General features: G+C 39.5%; 1 protein-coding gene across 22 annotated transcripts in view; it reads left to right on the plus strand.

Moving 5' to 3' along the window:
- Nucleotides 1–21,973, plus strand: part of DOCK10 (dedicator of cytokinesis 10) — a 153,080-nt gene that overhangs the window by 63,168 nt on the left and 67,939 nt on the right. For 15 of the 22 annotated variants that reach the window (XM_065074045.1, XM_065074053.1, XM_065074048.1 and 12 more), the window contains exons 3-10: nt 3,372–3,461; nt 5,701–5,778; nt 11,152–11,234; nt 15,440–15,512; nt 15,821–15,955; nt 16,228–16,362; nt 19,337–19,520; nt 21,174–21,259. In XM_065074045.1, the coding sequence (XP_064930117.1) occupies nt 3,372–3,461; nt 5,701–5,778; nt 11,152–11,234; nt 15,440–15,512; nt 15,821–15,955; nt 16,228–16,362; nt 19,337–19,520; nt 21,174–21,259 (864 nt within the window). The remainder of the gene's footprint in view (nt 1–3,371; nt 3,462–5,700; nt 5,779–11,151; nt 11,235–15,439; nt 15,513–15,820; nt 15,956–16,227; nt 16,363–19,336; nt 19,521–21,173; nt 21,260–21,973) is intronic. The other 7 variants (XM_065074051.1, XM_065074052.1, XM_065074067.1 and 4 more) reach the window with 1 other exon arrangement.

Consider the following 21,973-nt stretch of genomic DNA (forward strand, 5'->3'; position numbering starts at 1 on the left):
GCAAAGTATAGCATCTCACACTGAACATGATTCAGCAAGTGATGGGGCAAAATCTGTCCTTTAAATGTTCTCTGTGCTTATTTTCCTTTCATTTTGCCCCACACACATCCCTCCTTGGTGAGGTCTGTGCTGGGACAGCAGCCTGTTGAGAGCACCATATAGCAACAGCGTTTGCATGGTGGTATTTGTACAACAAAGTTGCATCTTATCCTACTTTTTAATTTGATAGACCAACTCAATACGGTTTTGGGTAATGTTGGGTAAATCTGTTTACTTGGATGAAAATGGTGCTGAGCAGCTCTTCTTTAGAGAGACTGAACTAAGAATTAACATACAGGAGCGTTTCTGCCCGTGTGCGGTTAGGTCTCTTAGAAGGGCTGCCTTTTCAGGAAGTAAATATAACCATTTTTGATGCATCTGTCTGAAGATTTAACCACTGCTAACATGCTTTCAGACTAAAAGCTATTAGAATAGATGCAGAGTGAAAATGTTTGAAATGGCTAATGGAGTTTGAACTCCATTTTCAAATACTAAACTCACCGTGTCAGTGGGAAGTAGACAGTGTCTGAAAACATTATTCCTAATCAATCGTTGCTAAGAAGCGATATTAACTTAATACTTTCACTGTAGAAAGCGGATGTAGGAAGAGATGGTGCTTAATTAAATTGCACCTTATAACTAATCAAACACCTGGGGCCAACAGTTTATGCAAATCAGACAGCCTGGCTGAATGCGAGAAATCATTGTTGGATATAATATATAAAGTAGATTAAAAAAATCATTTGGAAGAATTATGGAATTTAATGTTCTAGGCTGATACCTGTATTATTTGATTATCACAGTTTGTATGTACAAATAGGAAGATAATTGGCCTCCGATCTGAATGGACAATCCCTATGATTTCCTAAACATTAAAAAAATTAGGCTGCATTCAAAACAAGATTATAAATGCTGAGTTCTGTAAATAAAATCCCATATTTTTTGATGACCCTTTCAGAAGCACTTAGTCTGTTGTTGAAATCTAGTTGTTTTCTGATGTAAAAAGGTTTTGGTAACTACATGCTATGCTTGATCAGCCTTTAAGAGCATTTAACTTTGGAAGTAATCAGCTCTGAACAGGAAGTGTTTTTGTGGCAAGGCTTTTGCAGCTAAGTGGTTGAAGATACCTAATTCTCAGAAGGGAAGTGCTTTGTAGTTTTTAAAACTAGTTTAAATATAAAAATACAGATTTTCCATGCCCCAGTTCTATGAAAATAAACCTGTAATATTGTTTGGAGAAGCCTGCGAACACGACAAGCCCAGTGTTACCTGATTTCTCTGTTTTGCACAGCTATGTTTCTTTCAAGTGCAGCCTTGTTGAGAAAGACAGTGGGGAGCATACCACCAGTGACACAGTGGGCTTGAGTTACACGTCTTGTTCAGCTACAGGCTTTTGAACAAGCTGTGTAAGGGCAGGGAGGCACAATGACCCATTTACGGAAAATGTTAGCTGTCCTGGTCACTGCGTTGATATCAGTTTACAGGAAGTGTTGTATCAGGTAAAAAAAAATATTAACTCTATGTATTAACTAAAAAACAAACAAACAAACAAACAAACAAACAAAAAGAAAATACTGTAAACTCTTCTACGTAATACCTGGGGCAGAAGCTTTCTTATGAACAAGCACAACAGGTTGTCCATCTTCTCCATAGCTTAGTCACCATCTCAACAGGGTCAGTGCAAGGTACAGAGAGCATCACACATCTCTTCTCTTGTGGCCTCCTGCTCTGCATTATTCTGGAACCAGCAGCTGATCTTCAGTTGTGGTGACACCATGGAAGGATGGCGTGTGACCTTTGTGGCTGCTGGTGCCCACGTTTAGGAAACTGCACTTAGTTTGTTGGGACAACGAACTTTTTCACCTTGTGGCATCTATGAGGTCCCATCATTATTTGTGGGAGTCCAAGTGTTTTAATCATGTTGTATACTGAGATATACCAATGAAACAGAAAAAGTTTGTGGAATCCCATGACGTTTGCATATGTGCCTTTCTTTCAAAATTACTCATTTGGAAAATGAGGAGGGAGGGGGGAGGGGAACAGTGTGGTCTGTGCGAGCTGTAAAGAAAAATGCAGCCAACAACATCCAGGCAATTGCCATGTGGAGTCTGGGTGCTTCAACTTGTAGAGCAAAACCGTCACTTTTAATTCTGAGACTGGGGATTGGGAGGAATGCCTCCAGGAACACAGTAGATACTGCAAGGTGCTTCATGGTATTAGTAAGCAGTGGTTCTTCATACTAAACCAGTTGTATGCTATAGGCTTCGCTCTGGAAATCATGTGCCTTTCTGTTATAAAAGAGAGAATGATCTTGGTAGATCAGATTTGTCTTGATTTCAGTCCTTCGTTGTCTTGAGTGGTGGAGTTACTCCTTGTGACTGAGAGCATAGGCTGGTCTGCTGGGGTTTGGTTTTTCTTCTCTTCTGGCAGAGAAAGCGAGCAGGCCAGATCTGTGAAGTAATTCAGAGCACCTCAAGCTTCCTCCTGTGTGACTTTTGCAAAGTGGATGCCGTGCCTGAGCTCAGCATCAAGGCCCTGAGTCATGCAGAGGAGCACTGCTGGTGGCCCTGGCCTCTCGTTGGCCTGGTGGGAACTAACGGAGGCTTGGCTCCTTGTGGAGACCTTCTGGAGATGCACTTCTCTGTGTGGTTTCCTGCTGTGGGGCCTGACAAGCCAGCCTAGACTGGAGCTGCTTTCAAAAAATGGCTTAATTTTTGCAGCATCTGGAATGAGGTTGCAGGAACCATCAGGAGTCCCTTATCAGTCCTGCTCTGCTGCCTGCACCCCATGGGTCTATTAATACATGCCCCACTGCCTGGGTCCACTTGCTTTCCAACCACCAAGCTGTCCTGTGGGAGCCCTTTGGCAACTCATCAGGAGGACTCTGCTCCTCTCCTTCCGAAAGAGTCAAAGCTTTTAGTTCTCTTTCCACATTGCTGAATAGGCATGAGGTGCAGAAGGGAAGTGGAGGAAGCAAGTAACACTGTTGGATTTGGCATATATTTCTGGGAGAGGATGTAAGGAAGACTTGACTTTTTTTTTTTTTTTTTATCAGAAACCTCAGAGACTGGAGCAAGCTTGCTTGGAACCAGTTGTTTTTTTTTTTTTTTTCCCAGAAAACTATTTGGACACTGCTCTTGTTTGTAATTAATGCTTTAGCTGATAGTATTGAATAGCATGTGTGGGCAGGAGCTGGGTTGTGCGTGTGTATTGGCTGCATGACAAATTCAAAAATGCAAGCCATAATAATAAGGTTCTTAACCCCTTCATGAGGTGAAACTGCTGTTCTGTCACTCTCAATAATTTGCTCTTTTTTTTTTGTTTATTGTCAGACAGACACAATTTCCCTGGAAATCAGGACGCTGTATCCTTCTGTACCTGAAGATGCAGAAGAAAAAGCAGAAAATTTATTTGTGAAAGAGGTAAATATCTAGTGTGTATCCTTTAATTTTAAATAAAACCAAGGGTTTGGGGGAGACTTGCTGTGATTATTAATGAACATCTTTCTTCTTTTAATATTGTGTAGGTGATTTGGATCAGGTTTGAATTTTGAAGGTCAGAAGGAGGGGGAGGGTTAACAGCATCGCTGAAGGTGCCTATTTTGAGATGTTTGTATCTAGAAAAATTGCAAATGCAGTGAATCAGCCTCTCATTCTACTGTTTTCTAGCTGCATTCCCTGTCACTACTAATCCACTGCTATTGATATTGGTGTTTTTCTATGAGTGCTTATCATTTATGATCTGGATGCACTTTGCACTTTGAAAATATAGACGTGTTTCCCAAAAAGATAACTATTTGACACGAGATTAGACTGTTAGAGTTATTATGAGATACGTATTATTTGGAGGTGTATATTATAGTTATCTGAGGAGTAGCTGCACTGTGAAGGATGTGTAGGGGTTTATATTTATTGTCAGTACTTAGAGTCTGTTCTACCTTCACAGTAGAAAGTCAAGCAAAGTTCTTCCATGGAAGTTAGAGCCTCGCCAGGAGTGATTAATTGCCCCATGTTTAAAAAAAAACCCTATAGTTGTATTGTTTCCATAGCTGATCTCAGTTTGTGGGAGAAGATTGCTCTTTCTGCTACCTCAGGGATAATTCAGCTTGTCACTGGTTTTATCACTTCTCAAGGGCATTGGAGGTGCTGTGGCTGCAGTGTTCAAAGGAATTTACTTTAGATGGCTCTCTGAACCTTCCTCATCTTTCACTGGAGATGTAAAGTATAGCTCATCATTTGCATTGACAAAACAGATTTATGAAACCAAATTTTCAGCCAACTTCTATAAGGGATTTAGTTCCAAGCAGTTATAATTAGCCCATAATGTGTGTGTTCTCTGCCCCCCCCCTTTTTTTTTTTTCCCACAGATTGGGATTTTTCATAGCTGGCTTTCTGGTTTGAAAGAGTATAGGCTATTTCATATCCATTGTAACTGCAAGATAGCTCGTGGAGGAAAAGTCAGTTGCAGACAAACACAGAGATTAGAAAAAAAAAAAATACAAGATTAGGCAGAAATGTAGCTGTTGAATTGTATGCAACATAACATTTTACAGGCTGGCCCTGTTTCTCTCCAGCAGGTCTAGAAAGAGCGATAACAATTTACTACTAGCTCAAGTTGCCTGAACTTTGCCATCTTTCTTAACCTGACGGAAGGGTTAAAAGATAACATAGCTTGCAGAATTATCTACCTTCCCAGAAGCCTCACTGCCCCTTCAGCACTTTAGGGTCTGCTCTTTATTTTGAAGTTCCACAAGTTGCAAGGCCAGCACTGTGCTCATGGCTTTACAGAGAAAGTCGTGGGTCTAAAAATGGAACATAGTACACAGTGTCTGGGAATCATTACAGCTGAGTACTCCAAGGGGGGATGCTAATGACAACCTGGTAAAATACATATTGAGCACATCTATTAGCTCTCTCTGCAGTGCGAATGAGCCAAGTGGGGGGGAGAGAAGCAAAGTAGTGGAAAAAAAACAGTACTACAGAACTAAGCGTCTGCATGGAATAGTAGCAGGGTAAGGCCCTCATTTAAAGTAGTAATGCATATGTTCCACTTTGCCACAAAGCCAAAAGCTATATATAAAATGAATTGAGCTCTAGGAAGAGGATGGTCTCTAGTCCAAAATTAAGTAAAACTGAGCTGTGCAGATCTGTGATGTAGTCCACTGCAACAATTGCACAAATCTGTACTGACCCAGCAGCAGTCTGTTGTGTTCCAAGTTTGTGTTTAGCACTTCTGGATAGATGTGCATGAGTGGAGTTTGTGACCTTCACTACTTTTTTGGAGCTGTGAAAAAGCCAACACTTTGCTTAGTGAAGGAGTCTTCTCTTTCTTCAAATCTACCATATCACCAGCAGTGAAGGCAACCATCTTGTATATACTTGATTATCTGTTGGCTGACTGGGCTTGCTACAACCCAGGATCAAATGTCTGATTCCTGATAGGACTGTTGGGGAAACTGTACCAGGGCAATGTACAGCTTCATCTTGCTGAAGCCATTTTGGTGCTCCCCATAAGTGGTATGGCTATCTCTGGCCATTAGTGTGTATTACACTATCTCAGTAGGTTTAACAAGTTGCCACACAAAGATATGGAGCAAGTCAGTTAACTGGAAAAGAAAAACCTGCTGTTGAAAGTGAAAATAATTTTCTCCATGTTGTGCAGTGTGAGGACATCAGATCCATGATCTCCTATCTCATCCTTCTGGATATTTCATGGTGTTCCCTTGGTCTTGTCTATAAGGTATGGCTAGGTCATTTAAAAGGGTTGTCAGAAGTCTGTAATAATGCCTTAAAAGGCTGGCTGTTTCTGCACATTTGTTTCCTACTAGTGGCAGTAGGAAGGCTATACTTCCACCTCTAGCTCTAGTTCTGCTGTTGCTAGAGTCCTTCAAGGATCAGTTGTTCATTTTTGTTTTTTCCCAGCCCTTACCAAAATCCATCCATATGACAGCTTGGGGATTTGATCGGATTCCCTTTGCTCAAGTGATCGTAAAGAATACTCACAGGCACACCAGAATGACTTGATTGCCTGTGCAATATCGGTTTATGGATGCAAAAGAGCTGACAAGTCAGATGAAGAAAGATGAGGCTGCTGTTGCTGAGGAAAGCTTCCACTATGGACAGCATCTGATGCCTGATGCTGTCCACCGGTAGTGGAAGGTTTGTGCCCCTAGTTGTCTAATTCAGTTGTCTTAGTACTGGTTTTAGATTCCTCAGTAACCAAAAACTTTGACTGTTGGTGATGTTCAGATGTTATAGTAATGAGTGAGGCAGAAGAGTTCACTTTAAATAAAATGTCTAATCTCCTTTCTGCTGAAACTGTAAAATGAAAAATGAATTAAGGTGATGAATAAATAACTAGTCCTTTGATAACTAAATATTTTTGGTAGGATGCAAAGAGAATAAATATTTTTACATTTTATGATTGATTAATATCTTAGTCCCTTTATTAATGTATACTTAATTATTAGGTATATTCTAGAGGCAATACTTTGGGATTAGATCATTCCTATAGCCGTAGCAGTCTTAGGTTATTTTCCTTGTGGATTTTTCCACCTTAACTTCTTAGGCAGGATGAGCTTGAGTAACTAAATTAGGTTCCAAGAAAAGAGAACTTTCCAGAAACTTTTGAAGCCAGAATAAAATTGTCTTCAGTGTTTATTTTTTTCTAAGTAGTCCTGAATTCATTGAATTCTGTACTGTACTATGCTGTTTCCTCCCAAATACCAAATTTTCTTACTCCTCACAGAGTCTGCTGCATGTATTTATGTCATCAACATTGTCCTCGTGGTCCATAATCTTGGCAAATAGAAACATAGAAATAAAGTTCTTCCTTTTAAACGGTGAAAACGTTCCTAATATCACCATTCCCAGCACTGTGTTCCTGAATATGCAGATCAAATGGCAGTCCTTGGGATTTTTCCCACATTTCATTTGGAAATATAGAGGATAGTGCATTTTGCAATTCAAAGTTATATTTAGTTTGGGGAACTTAACCATCCAATTGCAACATATTTAATCCATTATTGGTTTGCATCTAATTAGTATTTTCAGAAAGCATGCATGCGTATACACACATATGCGTATTATTTGTGTGTATGTATGTGAACGAAATTTTAGGTACATATAAAAAAAAAATCTAGAAAATAAATAAATATTGGCTTTCAACTGTCCTTTTCTAAATGAGTTTAAGCCAGATGATCCCTCCAAAAATGATAGGTGCTACTTGGCTATGTTTTTGGGAATTATGTTTGCAGACGGCCTGAATTTCACAGCAGGGTGATGACAGTGCCTTCCACCTTCCCAGATCCCCATGTGCTGCCTTTGGCTGTAGCAGCAGAGGTCGCAGGATGGCGTTAGGAGCAGTGCCACATGTGTTCCTGGTCACGGGGCAGTGCACAGAGCAGCGCACGGAGCAATCTCTGCAGGTTCCCCTCGAGCACTGTGGCTGCATCCAGCTCAGTAAGGTCTTTGATTTCTGTTTACAAGTTCTTGCATGGGTTTGCCCTTCCCTGTTCAATACCGCCTGCATTCCACCTTGGAAATCAGCACTCTTCAACGGTGAGTGAGGCAGCAGGATTGCTCTGTGCGTGCAGTTTCTCTGCAAGAAGCCCAGGTGGTCCACTAATTACTTGTACCATATGTACATCTGTATTTCTGATGACCACATACCTAGCGCTATCTTAGAGAGAGTATAAGCAGGGTAGTTGCTTTCAAATGTTTCCAGGTGTTTGCTTCACTTGTGTTTCTCTCACTTCCCATTTTTATTTATCTATCTTTTTCTTCTTTCCAAAAGGTTCATTTGCATTGCAGGGTAAATCTTTAAGTGTCTCTTTCACTGTCGTAGCCATCACGCTGTCATCGCCAGAACCAGAGCTAAGATGTTACAGGTGGATAAAGCTTGCAGGATTGTCTGTATCTCTAAGGAAAAATATAGGCCAGCTGGGCAACACCAAATAGAAGAGAAATGACCTGAATTTGATAAGGCCTTTGGGAATGGGCTGTGCAGCCTGCCTGGTCAACAATGCAGTAGGAAAGTTCATGCAAATGTGTGCCAGCCCTCCCACGTCCCAAAGCTTCCATTTCTCTGTCTATATTTTTCCTCCCCCACAGTCTACTTGAGCTCAACAGCCCCTGCACTGGTGCCCCCACTTTTGTCCAGGAACAGCAGGATCCAGCTCTGGCCTCTGCTGCTAGAAAGGTCTTTCTTGCTTCTTAAATCAGGTTCACAGGTATTTTTCCTCATTGGTAAAATTCAACTTCCAATAATGATTTCCAAATTTTAAAAAAATAGAAGTAAAATCATTAAAAGTCAGTACAGTCAGCAGAAATATTAGATTTTTAGTTGGGGTATTCTGAAGAGAAAATGCTGTAACTTTTTTTTTTTTTTTTTTTTTTTTCAAAAACTAGGTCTCTTTTACAGTGGATAAGCCACAACAAGCCAGCTCAAGAACAGCAGTAGCTGTTGCACTGAATTGGCTTGCCTTTTGTGAATGTACAGAATGGTACTTGAATGTGCTACTTGTCCCCTTTGGTTTTTATTTTGATTAGCTTTTTCTTGGAGGAGCACAATAAACCTTTATTTATAAACTAAAATACTGTGGCCTTCTCTGTGCTATTCACAACAGTTTTTTTGAACACATCAGCCTATAATGTTTGCAATAAAAGCCTGTGTTGAGAATTCTCTGTGGGTTTTAATTGCATCTGTTACGTAGAATACTTAGTAATGAAAGTACCACTGGGAAAAAGTGTTCCTTTCTGTAGAAGGTTCAGTTGGTTTACATTTGCCCAACAGAAAGTGAGTGAAGCGTGAACTGGAGGGTCTGTGCTCCTGAAAATGCTCAGTGAAGGAGCCGTTCATTGGCTCCTGTAGAAAAGAGTATACGTTGCTCTTATGAGAGTATTCTCATAACACGGGTGACTGTCAAATAGTTTCACCTAAGGCTTAGATCACAAAAATTGAAGAGTGACCAAGTTGTTTTACGGAGATTCACAAAACAGAAAGGTTGGAATTTAGTTGTGTGTGGTTGGTTTTGGTTTGTGGGTTTGTTTTTTTTGTTGGTGTTTTGGGTTGGTTGTTTTGGGGTTTTTTTGGGTGCATGTTTGTTTTGCCTTTGTTTTGCTTGTGGTTGCTTTTTGGTTGGTTTTTGTTTGATTGGGGGTTTTTGTTTGTTTTCTATAATCAAAGGCAAAGCGCAGACAATGTTGGAGTGGTGCAGGAGCATGGTTATCAGGGTAGGCTTTGGACCTGACCCTGCAAGGTGCACAGTTAGTCAGTTATAATGCTATAGTATTATACTCATTATCAGAGAATATGTGATTATTTTATATTGCCTAACGGTCACACTTTATTCGGCATCCTGTAAGACAATGAGGGTTTATGTCAGACCAGGAAGTAGATGGTAGATCCACTTGGAGTGGGTTAGCTGCACACTGCCTTTGGACGTGCTGAGCCGCTGTTCCATGTCAGGGCAGGAGAGAGCTGCCTGTAGATATGCATCCACTTCCTTGCCACCTTTTCCATACTCTAGAACAAACGAAACTGTCGCAAAAGACACTGACTGCACCCAAGGTGATTTCCTAAATTGATTTGTGGCTACATACTCTGCATGTCTAATACAAGATTTAAAAGGAGATTTGCCAAGCCAGTGCTGAGTAATTTAGAAAGCACCACCTCTAAGTTCTCATCCCATCTCTGGTTTTGCTCCAGCAGCCTGATAATATGGTTCCTGTCCCTCTGCAGCAGACCCCACTGTGCAGGCTGCCAGGGAAGAAAGGAAACACTTCTGATCAGAGAAGCACTAACTTGTCCACATCCCTTTGTTGCCTTTTCTTCCACTTTCTCTGTGTAGCTTTTGGTATTTAAATATTTTTGATCTATCCTTTATTCTGTTTTCTTTGTCTCCTGGAGTCTTATCCTCGCTGTGCCTTTCTGTGAGACTGTCGTTTCTGTTCCCAACTCTATTTTTTTTCGATTCTACTGCTCCTTTCTCTATTGTAGATCTCAACCATCTTCCTCCCTGGCATGCTTCCTTTTTCCTTTGGTCTTGGGCAGCAGCTTCTACTGTTAGGTTTTAGGCTTGATCCCTCTTTCCTCCTGTCCATCACACATGGGTTGGTGCAAAAGTTCAGGTGGAGTGTGTGGAGAAAATTATACAATCCTGAATAAATTCTTCAGGATACTGTACAAATATCAGTTTGCATTTTACGTTCCATAGCAGGAAGCACTAGAAATTCTGACATTGCGTCATTTTTTTTGTTGTAGATGTGTACCTTATCAATAACTGTATGTATTTCATGCATCCTGTTGCCTTTAAAAATGTCACGTTGTGTTTAACTGAATCAAGAAAAGTTCTGCATTGAGTAAATCATACAGTTATTCTGATCTATTTGATAGCATAGCAAAGCCCTTCAGTATAGTCTTTGTTCAGGTCTGATTCCCTTATTTAAGGGAAATTGATATATTAAGAAAAGTTTCAAAAGATTAATGCAAAAACAGCAAGAAGTTTTTTAGAAAATAAAAGCTACAAGAAGATGATGACTGAGCAAATTAATTGTGGAAGGGAAAATCAGACTGGTGAGAAGTTATTGTCCTATTAATATATTCCTTAATGTTGTTTAGAGGTTAAAGATGCTTAAAGGCAGAAGAAGAAGTCTTGTGCTGCAAAAAGGGGGGATAAAAGGAGTAGGGAAAATGTATTTACAATGGAGAGCTTAGGTAATGAAACAGGATGCAGACAAAAAAATGTATACTTAATGTCCATGGAGAAAGTCAGGGCTAGACTGAGTAGTGTCTTTTGAGGCAGTAACGATATAATTTAATGATGCTTCCTACCAAGAAGAGGAGAATCAGTAAAGCATGTGAAATTGCTGTGGGCCCCCTCCTCCATCTTGTGTGATTCGGTGCATTTGATTTAAAAGGGAAATTGTGCTTCGAAATGTGGAAATATGACTCTGACTTTCCTTTGAGAATTGTGCACCCAGCTATAAAAGAGAAGAATATGTTCTCTAGCACAAAGAACTCCCTCAGATCTTTCTTAGTTCTGTAGCCTTCTTGAGTCTAAGTAGTTATAGTAATTCTATTGTTGTTGTTTTTGGTTTTTTTTCTCTTTAGGCTTGTAAATACTACAGTTCCCAGTGGCATGTTGTGAACTACAAATATGAACAGTATTCAGAAGACTTTCGACACTTACCACAGTAAGATCTAGCATAAGTTCTCTTTTTCTTTTTTTTTTTTTGCTATTAGGTTTGTGTCATTTTGCTGACCTTTGTCCATATTTGCACTTTCCTTTGTCTTACATGCTCTGCTTGTTTTACTGTATTTATAGTGCCTTGCATTTTTAAAAAGGGGAAGAGAAGGTCCTTTAGCGAAAGTTCAAGACTCTGCAGAATTCACTAGTATCAACAAACTCTATTAGTGCTGATTCAAACCCTTAGAAGCATGTTTGCATATCCAAAGCACACTTGATACAGGAAAGCTGGCTTTCCCTTTTTCTTAATAATGCATAAATGTCACTCACCTTTAACTGGGATTAATTATCCTTTTAGTTACCCTGTGAAACAGAGGAGTAAGATTTCATGTAGCGCTGTATAGCTGCACTGTACAGAAGAACTGGCTGGATGTGTCCAGCAGGCACTGGTGCAGCGCTGGTGAACAGAGCTGCAGATGTGCCAGTGTCTGGGGAAGCGGGATGCCCTTCTGTGCTCTGAGGCAGGACATTAAAATCAGTGTAAAGGTGCTAGGAGGCGAAGGTACAAGTTCCTTGACTTGAGTGGAAAGACATTAAGAATTTGGTGGTCATTCCTTCAGTTTCCACCCATACTCCTGTCTCTGGCAGGTTTGTATTTTGTGTCCTGAGGACCGTTTTAGGGAGTAGTGAGTTAAATCACTGAACGCCCAAATGAGCTGTGTTGCCACCTCCTTTCCTGGAATTCGAGGCATTAAAATCATTGTACTGGGTGAAAAAGTTCATTATGTGCACATAACACAGGAATGGGTGCTCTAGGCTTGGGTTGGAATGAAGCTGGTACTAAGTGTGATGCTGTGGGAGTCAACAAACTGATTCTCATGGTCCCTTTTTTAGGTCCTGTGTTCCCATGAGTTTTGTGCTGCAGGCCTTCCCTCAGATCTGCTTTCTCTCTCGTATGTTGGTATTTTATGAACAGTGAATATGGTAGTACAAAAAGCCATTAAGAGCAGTTTTGCTAATCAGAGATTGTAAACATACCTTTTCTTAAGTGCTCAGTGTACTGATTGTTTTAGAAAATTAATGCATTTAGTGCTCAAGAAAAATGTCTTCCATTTAACCCTAAGTATCTTCACTCTTATGAAATATGCATTTGATAGAAGTGTTTGCATTGCTCTGCATGAAAGTACATTTTAGCTGATTACATACATCCTCTTCTGTGAAGGTTATTTTAATATGGTGCTTTCATATGATTTACTTTAATGAGTTCATGCTTCAGGGATGTTATGGTGTCACATTTTTTCCTTCCTTTTCTCACATTTTTTCCTTCCTTTTTTTCCGCCTTGCACAGAGTATTATAACAGTATTTTATGTGCAATACCAGACCTGACTGTGACTAAGGTACTTCCATTCACTGAGGGTGTGCTGCACCTTCTCATGGGCTTTCCCATTTAGAAACACACAAACTGGGGCTCAGCAGTCTTCTGCAATGCTGAAGGACTTCGTGCGTGTATGTTGATGCCAGACTGTGTTGTTTCATGCAGTCATACAACATGTCAAGTAAGGGCTGTACGGTGTAGCAGATTTTTATCAGATATTCAAGTTATTCTTTCTGAATACTGACCCTTTCTGATTGGGAAGCAGCTGCAATGTGATGCCAACCACCTAGGGCATGTCCATAGAGCAATTCCATCGGAGCAGTGCTGTGGCACGAGGGAAGAGCCCAATGACACGTGCACAACAACACGACCAAAATGTTTAGCAATTGCTTTAGTTTTTCTCTGAGTGTGTTCCTCCTATGAGATTTTTCTCAGGTCTCTCTACCCATTAAATTCCTCTCTGGGAGTTCTCACTACCTCTTTTTATGCTGTTTTTTGTACTTTTTACTGGTGTGTTCTTGCTACTTGAGCACGTGGAAGCGTGGAGGAAGAACAGGGGTTGCATAGTGTGTGCTGTGGTGACAGTGTGTCTGGAAACAGAAATAGTCATTAGCAAAATTTTTGCTGTCATTTATAGAAAACCTGGAACATGTGGTAGATATTCCAGGTCTGGTCCCTTAGAATTCTGCATCTTCATATGGGTAGGAAGTAGGTAGAGAAAAAGAGGGTACGCCAAACAGGACCATGTCCTTACCAGGCTTTATCTATCTGCCCTGGAATGATGAGGAGCATGCCCAAAAGGATTCCCCTCCAAGGAAGGAAAATCTTCTGTGGAGAATGACACAGGTCTGAGTGGATGGCTGTTCCATGGGTGGTCAGCAAGATCTGACACCTGAAGTAGTGGTCTGTCCTTTTCTGTCTCTTTTGAAGCTCTGCTGTGAGGACAGAAGGATTTCCATTTTCCTAAGAAACTCACCATGTACTGAGGCTTGTGGAAGGGCTGTGGATTGGTGGGACAGGGTCACCTATGAAGTGGCAGAGCAGGGCAGAGCTGCTGTGTCATATGGTGGGGGCTCACACCCCGCTAACCCAGCAGATTTGACTCCTCCTTCCCCTCCCCAGCAGCATCAAGAGCATTAGCTTTGGGGTTTTATTTAGAGGTTTTTTTCAGTAGCTGACTAACTAGTCGTGTTACTGGTCCTCCAGCACATGCGTGCAGTGGTGTTACCTGTCCTTGTGTGGCCAGAGAGCATCGGTCAAGCTGGCTGCGCATCACCCAGGAATGCTGCCGTGCACTTTTAGCTCTTAATCACGAACAAGCCAATAGGCTTTCTGTCTAAATATGTGAAGGCTTGAATGGTGTTTTCTGTAAAAGGTGGGATTTGCCTTGAGATCTTTGGTTTGGAGTTCTTTTGGGTGGGAGGGAATGTTTGTGTAAGATTTTTTAGTAGCTGCCCTTCATTGCACTGGAAAACCTTCAATGGATTTCCATCACAAATATTCTGAATATTAATGCTTTTACAGATGCCAAAGATCTCAATAGATTGTAATTGTTCCTTTTATTCAAAATATTAATCACTTGTTTACAGTAAATAAACACGAAAAATACACTCATATTCTGAGTGCGCTTGGTTCTCCTGGCTCTGCTGAAATGCCAGCTTTGGTGGTGGTGGGGTGGTCACATCATGAGAACGCAGACATTGAAATGGGCAAAGCGAAGAGGAGATAGGCATTGCTCATTACTTTGATCCTCCCCATCTGTGACTTGTGCATGAATGAATACAAAATGAAAAGGGTCAAAATTACCACTTTTTTTTTTTTTTAATTAATGATGCTTAACATTGTGGGCATGTGATGCTTAACATGTGTTCACTGAGTGGAGAGAGGAAGCTAGCTTAGGAGTGTGTGGTTTCTCAACTTCTGTTTGGATTTGCTTTCTTGCATGATACCGAGTAGTGTTCCTCTGTTCCCGTTCTCAGGCTGGGCAGACAAAAGCAAGTTCTGGAAAAGTCCTGCTTCCTGATAAATGATGGCTTTTAGCATGACAACTTTTGTAGGTTTTTGTATGATAACTGAAGGTTTCCAAGATGAGATTTCTGATCTTCAGGACTTCAAAAATAATGTTGGTATTTCTCAGGCTGCAGAAAAATCAATTTTTTTATCCATTTAAAAATATCTTTCAATTTTTAGCATGTGTATTTGGCTGTTACTTAAGGTTTAATTCTGCAACATGTGAAGTACTCTGGACCTAAGTACAATTACTTATGTGCTTAAAAATAACAAAGTGCTAAAGTGCTTTTCTTTTTCATATTCAATGGCACTACATCAAAAAGACATCTGGGTATTTTTAAAAATTACTCTAGGTCTGTGCTCATCATATTGAATAGTAAAAATATCTTGAAATATTGAAGAAATGTAGAAGCTGTAAGCTGAATATTCCAATGGTCTTCTTGGTTAGAAAGATCTGTTAAAGAGTTCATTCTCATTTATTTAACAGCCTTTAAATGGGATACCTCTTTGGAAATTGTTTAAGTTTTATTGCCTGTTGTGGTGGAAGAGCAGTGAAGAGAACAAGAAGTGGTGTTTCATCGTTTGTATAGAACTGTTGCATCTTCATAGTGTTGAAAAAAAATATATATTTAGCTTAAGAAAACAGGTGTACTTTGAAAGTACAGTGATTTTTTTTATTTTTAAAGGAAGTAATAGGATCCCAGCAATAGGTGCACTGAAGATGCCGTGGGGGCTCAGGATGGTTGCCTATCTGAAATTGCAGGTACACAATTATTTTAAAAAAGAAAAAAAAAAAAAAATTAAAGACTTTTTCTTCCTCTCCCAGCAATGAATGCAGACCAGAGAAACTGCCATCACATTCCTTTGAAATCGATCACGAAGATGTGGATAAGGATGAGGTATGTATTCTGGTTTTTGATGGGTTTCACCTGGGGAAAAGTTATTTATTGTTTTAATATCAAATAAAGAATGATAATGGATATATCACCTATAAAAAAATTCATATTTTACATAATTCTGAATTTCGTGGAGCAGCTTTGTTTCTTGTGTCATCATGTGCACAGCAGGCATATTACTAATATCTTATTTTAAAAGGTATGAAAGGATGATTATTTGTTGTCAAGCAGATATTCACAAGTTACAGTATTCATTTGTCTTAGAATTCAAAAAACAAGTCCATGCAATATTAATCATGTCTTTCATACAGGATACAACATCCCACTCATCTTCAAAAGGTGGTGGTGGTGGTGGAGGAGGAGGATTAGCAGCAGGAGTTTACAAGTCTGGATGGCTTTATAAAGGGAATTTCAACAGCACTGTGAACAATAGCATTACTGTTCGGGTAAGGGGACAGCATTATTCTTTCTTTCTTTCGTTTGGATTTATATCCCCCATAGAGGCACACTTGTTTGCCATTGTTATTTAGCTGTTTATATCTCAGGTTTGATTACATTGCCTTAAATGATAGTAAAGTAATACTGCAGCTGTCTGCAAAATGCTGTGACTGAAATGCAGTGAGGAGTTGCCTATTATTTAAAACCTGCGAATAAAGTATCAGTGAAAATAATTTGCAGCACAACAGTTGTCATTCTCTTTTTTTGCCCCCCACTTCAGTCATTCAAGAAGCGTTACTTCCAGCTGACACAGTTGTCGGATAACTCATATATTATGAATTTTTATAAAGATGAAAAAATATCAAAGGAGCCAAAGGGATGTATTTTCTTGGATTCTTGCACAGGAGTTGTACAGGTAAGTTTCAGTTCATTTCATTGTATTATTTGCATGTCAGATACATTTAAGAAGGCAAGACGAAGAACACATACATTAATGGAATAGCAGTCTCAACAGTTTTATGAAATGAAAACACCGTTAGTTTTGTGCTTTGAATTCGTGCAAGTGGTCAGACTGACAGGTTACAAAAACCACAGCTGGATTATGGTAGCAGATCACACAAATGCTCTTTGCCCATGGCACGTATGAAAAAAAAATATCGTGAAGTATTTCTTTTCACTGCCAGATTTTACCACATGCTTACTAAGAGCATGTTTGCTTGTTGTGGGTTAAAGAGACACAGGTTACAAAGCATTGGCTCTTGGGCAGGTGGTAAATTTATCCTCTATCTTAAGCCTCCTTGAAGATCATCACTTTTGGAGGTCATGGAGAGTCTTAATGGCAGCAGGTAGGGCAGAACCTGATTGTTTGTTGTTGCTTAGAAAAATAAATAGCCAGAAATGTCTGATTCTACTTTTTTTTCTCTTGTTCCCCTTAAGATTGAGTTCTTAGCTTCCCTCCCTCCCCCCCGCCCCTATTGCTTTCCTCTAATTCTAGTAACAGATTTATTTTTTCTTTTTGCTTTTTTTGCTTTTTCTTTTGTCTTTTTCCTATTCCAAACAAGATGTTACTTTTCATAATATGTTGCTGTGGTTGATCTAACCTCCATGTGTCACTGGCAGTGTGTGCTTTCTTTTGAGATGGGTCTCAGCCAGAGCTCTAGTTAAGCCTGAATGTCCCAGAGTGTCCCTGCCCTGTTTCAGGTACAGACTGAATGCTCTCCCAAAGGGTGCCTGTTCTGCTGTACTGTTTCTAATGACACTCTATAATAGCAGAAATATCTTGACTGCAAGATTTCTGGCCTTTTTGACTAACCTCTGACAAAAAAAAAAAAAAAAAAAAAAAAAAAAGAAGAAAAAAAAAAAGGCTCAAGAAACCTTTGAAATCTCTCTCCTGCACTTTGACAGCTGCCTTCTAAACCTACAGTGTACCTGCAAATCAGCCCAAATTCCTTGAACTGTATGTTCTCCTGTCACCTACCCCCAGACACTAGTTTTTGTGATTGTTCTTAGATTGACATTTAGAATGTGATGCACAAATTTATGAGCTGTCTTCACTACCAAGAAGTGAGGGTCTTAGCCAAGGGGCAATAGGGCAAGTATCATCAACTATCCAAGTCTGTAGGGAACTTAGAATCATAGGGCTGAGAAACAAAACCTGGCTTAGAGTTTCCATAAACAGGAAGACTATAGAATGTAGAGAGAGAGTTGGGTAAAACTGAAGATTTAGAGGAAAACTGTGATGTGAAGGTTCTGATTTAATGAGTTATAATATGACTATAAATTATTTAACTGTCTGTGAATGACTTTGAGCTTCTGTTTGATAGAGGTTGAATACCTAAGTTGTATTAAACATCCTGGGGAAATCATCTCCAGATAAAATACAAAATACTTCCAAAACAACTGTGTTATTTTGGAACAATGACCCTGCAGGCATTAGACTTAGCCTGATGTTTCATTTATAGCTCATCCATAGTTTTGTTTTGAGCCTTGTGTTATTTCCTTCTGGAAGAAATTTTAAACTTGAAATTAAGTGTTGAAGTCAACCTCAAGGTCCACATACCATATGGAAGGACTTACAGAGAAGCAAACTGAGAAATGGTACTTTTTCTTTTTTTCTTTTATTTTTTTTTTTTTTTCCTTTTTTTCCCTGTTAACTGATCAGGAAGAAAATAGTTGGCTTTAGATTTGAAACAAAGACTTTGCTGTAGATCTCATCTGCTTGCCAGAAGTCTGAAGTGCAGATGGGAAAGTGGATATTGAAGTTTTCCTGCCCTGATGTTCTTAAGATTCAGTATGTGAGATGTATTAGATAATGTCTAATAGTGTTACAGTACCTGATGTAAAGATCTTGGCCATGTCTGTAAGGCAAAAGTACATATTATAATGTATACAAGAAATGCATTCATTTTTTAATGCTCTTTTTACTTTCTGAAGATAAATCAAAACGTAGCATCTTTCTTTATAGATTGTGCATACATTGATATATAATCCGCTTATACAAATAATCTATAAGTTTTGAATGGCCACCACCTAAGATTCTTGACATATTTTTGTTCAGCTTCTAGCTCTTGGTCAAGCCATCATGTGATATCAGTAAAACCAGGCTTCAGTTAAATTTTAGTCCTTGTTTTACGTTAATTTGAGTGTATACGGTGATTGGAGGATCACGAAAAATATTGGACACATGAGAACCAAATGCTACAAAACCCAACACTATTCTTACCATATGTTGGGTGAATTAGAATTTATATCCCTGGAAGAATATCGACGTCAATGAAGTACTTGAGAGGAAAACTATTTCCTACCAAGAGAATTTCCAGTAGCAGAACTGAAAAATAACACCCAAGCACGCACGTGCATGGATACAGTCCCAAGTCAATTTGAAAAGCCAAGATTTGACTGACTCTGTTGACCCGAGTAGCTCCAGAAGCTGTTCAGTCTTAACTGATTTCTGAGCTGGGTCATGACATGTAATATAAAGACTGGAGCAAGTGATTAACAACAGATTGGGTAGTAATCTTCTAAATCATCTCTGCTGCTGGAAAAAAAGTGTTCATGGAACTTTATTCTTGGGTTCTTGAACTCTGCCTTTGTTAATCAGTATCAGATTTTGCCTCTGTTCCTTTTACATAAAAATATCATTATCATCTCTCAGTTCTGGGGTTGAATTGTTCTTCATTTGTCAGCATCACTTTAAGGTTAGATGCATCAACAAAGTGAAGGCAATTTTCTGGAATAATGAAAACACAATAGTGGCACTGGTGTCCATAGTCAGTGGTGGTAGAAATCTGAAGTATTAGCAGGGAGGATGCATCAGTGCTCCTTTAAACTTAAGCAAATAGGAGAGTGTTGTTGAAGTGTTTATTTTTCTTTTCCTTTTGTTCCAACAGAATAACAGGCTTAGGAAACATGCCTTTGAGTTGAAAATGAATGACCTCACATACTTTGTGCTGGCAGCTGAAAATGAGCAGGATATGGATGACTGGATTTTCACTCTCAACAAAATCCTGCAAATAAATCCAGAGGGAACCATTCAGGAGAGGAAAAGTGCAGATCTCACTGATCTGAAACTTGGTAAGAGTGAATAGTCTGTTACATTGTTTTTTGGATTTTTTTTAAATGAAATGCAAAGAATTGCACCTTCAGATATCACTGTGGAATCATTTCAACTACCTGAGTCTGAAATGGATTCTGCGCCTATTGATTCCTAACGAAGCAGCACCAGTCTTTTGGCAATCCCTGAACAATGTCAGCACACTCCACACAGATCATTTCCAAAAGGCTGTGCAGGGAGGTAAAGCTGCTCCCCACAAAGTCAGCAGGAGCAACGTGGCTCTGCTTTGCGTATTCAGCTCATTTTCAAATGTAGTCCTCTCTATCAATGATCTTGCTAGTACTTTGTGGTTTACTGTCTTGGGAGTCTGAAGGTTTTAAAGAGTTTTATGCTGGAGAGAGGTTAGATCAGTTTTTCCCAGTGTTTTGTTTTCTTTAAAAATCTGGAGCTAATAACTAAAAAAAAAAATAATAATAATAATCCCAGCTGTGCTATATTGCTCTTTCCCTGGAAGCTTATTGACTTTTCATTTCTTGCTTTTGCGAGTTTGCGTATTAGTATGCTCTCAGTGCGGAAGAAAGAATTGGATGCCCTGTTATACTGCAGTCTTCATGTGGCAGTAATTCATTCCTCCACTTAATAAATCCATGTTCAGTTTGGATGAACACCAGCTGAAATTCTAAGACTGAAAACACTTGCAACCTTAATACAGATTTGAACTGTTTGTGCTCTGAGCTGAATCAAAACTTTGAATCCACATGTATCTGAGTTCTGGGGAAGTTCAGAGCTAATAGAAGGTTTTAACCTGGTATTTATATTAAATTCTAATTTTGGAGGGACAGGATGCTCTTCATGTAGCCAAAGATGTTTTTATAATTCGGAGGCACAAGAGACTTGCACTTCAGAATCAGAGAAGTACTTCTGAAAATCCCACCCATAAGGGATGTTAATGAAACAGGAAGAAATATGTGCGTAAAAGGTCAAAGACATAAGGCTAACAGAAAACGGAAGTCTCTACTGTTAAAAACCCTGATAACAAGCAACAGGAATGTGCTATGGAGTTAACTTGTCAAAAGGCATGTTGTTTTTTTGGGGGAAGAGCCCTTAATGGCTGCATTGACCTATTTCGTGTTGTGCTGAGTTACCTAGTGAAAGCAGAAGGGTCCCTGATGAGGTAAGTAAAGAAAAGGGGTTGCTGCGTAGTGCCGTTCTCTGGATCCATGAATTTGCAGCTCATGGAGTCCACACTGCTGCCCTCCCCTTCCCAGGGAGTGGGTAAGCTCCTACCTGCCTCACTGAAGACTCCCTTTGCTGGTAGTCCAAAACCTTCTGGTTGATACAAACACTTCGTGTTGCCTCAAAAGAAACCAAGGGAGCACAGACGGTGTCTTTGTGGGCGTGAATATTTGTCATGGGTGAACGGGTCAGACGTTTCACTGGGTGGAGTCAGGCCTCCCATTCTAAAGCTTAAATACAGACTAAGTTACAGTAAGCACCAGTGGGAGATTAGGTTGAGGAGGACAGAGGTTTACATTAGCATCTCTTCCATTTGTTAGCCTGATGATAGTAAAGGGAATAAAAATAAGTTTCATGGGAGAGATTTTATTTTTTCTAAACACAATGGTAATAGCAAGTATAATAAAAACATTTGCATTGTTTTTCTTCTTTTCAAGACCCTGCAGAAGTTTCAATGAATTATGATTGCTCTCAAGATGAGACTGATTCTTCAGAGAACGCCTGGCACCCAGACTTTGCAAAAGTAATGAATATTATATTTATCTTCACAAGCTTAGAAAGTGCTACATAAGTGAAAAATGCCAGCCAATAGATGATCATTAATACTGTGAAAAGTTTGAAAATATAGCACAGCCTGTTGTGATTGTTAGAGCGATGACAAATGGCAGGAATAAGTTTCTTTCTGAACAGCTGATGGCTTTGTTTAAATCAGAAAGGCTGCATTGGATGTAAAGAAATTACGTGCTCCCTAGAGCAGTTTGATTTAGACCTGTGAAGTCAGTAAGGGTCTGGTCACTGCAGTTATCTGTGAAATAGTTACTCTTTTTAACTGCATTTCAGAAAAGTTTAGTCTTTGGAGAGCCAAGTTTTCCTGTATGACCTGTAATACTGTTGAAAGATGCATGTAGTATCAGGTGAGGGCCTTTTGTCCTCTGGATCTCATAAACTGCTTCATCTGCATGAGATAATTGTAGATGGTGCTAAGAAGCTTTTGGGTGAAAAGCTGGGTTGGAAAATATTTCACTGCTTAAATGAATGTATGATCTGTTTGTAATCCTTTCTCAGTGAGCTATTATAGATACTATCTATCTACACAGCCAAATGCTATTTGAGGATGTTACTCCCACAGATTTGAATGGAAAGCTGTATATGCAAATGAGGATAGAATTTTTTCTACATTTTACTGTAGTTTGTATTTATGCATATGTAATGGTCACCTAGAATTTAAAATAAAATA

This window comes from Columba livia, chromosome 9, assembly GCF_036013475.1.
Source record: "Columba livia isolate bColLiv1 breed racing homer chromosome 9, bColLiv1.pat.W.v2, whole genome shotgun sequence".
Taxonomy (NCBI): domain Eukaryota; kingdom Metazoa; phylum Chordata; class Aves; order Columbiformes; family Columbidae; genus Columba; species Columba livia.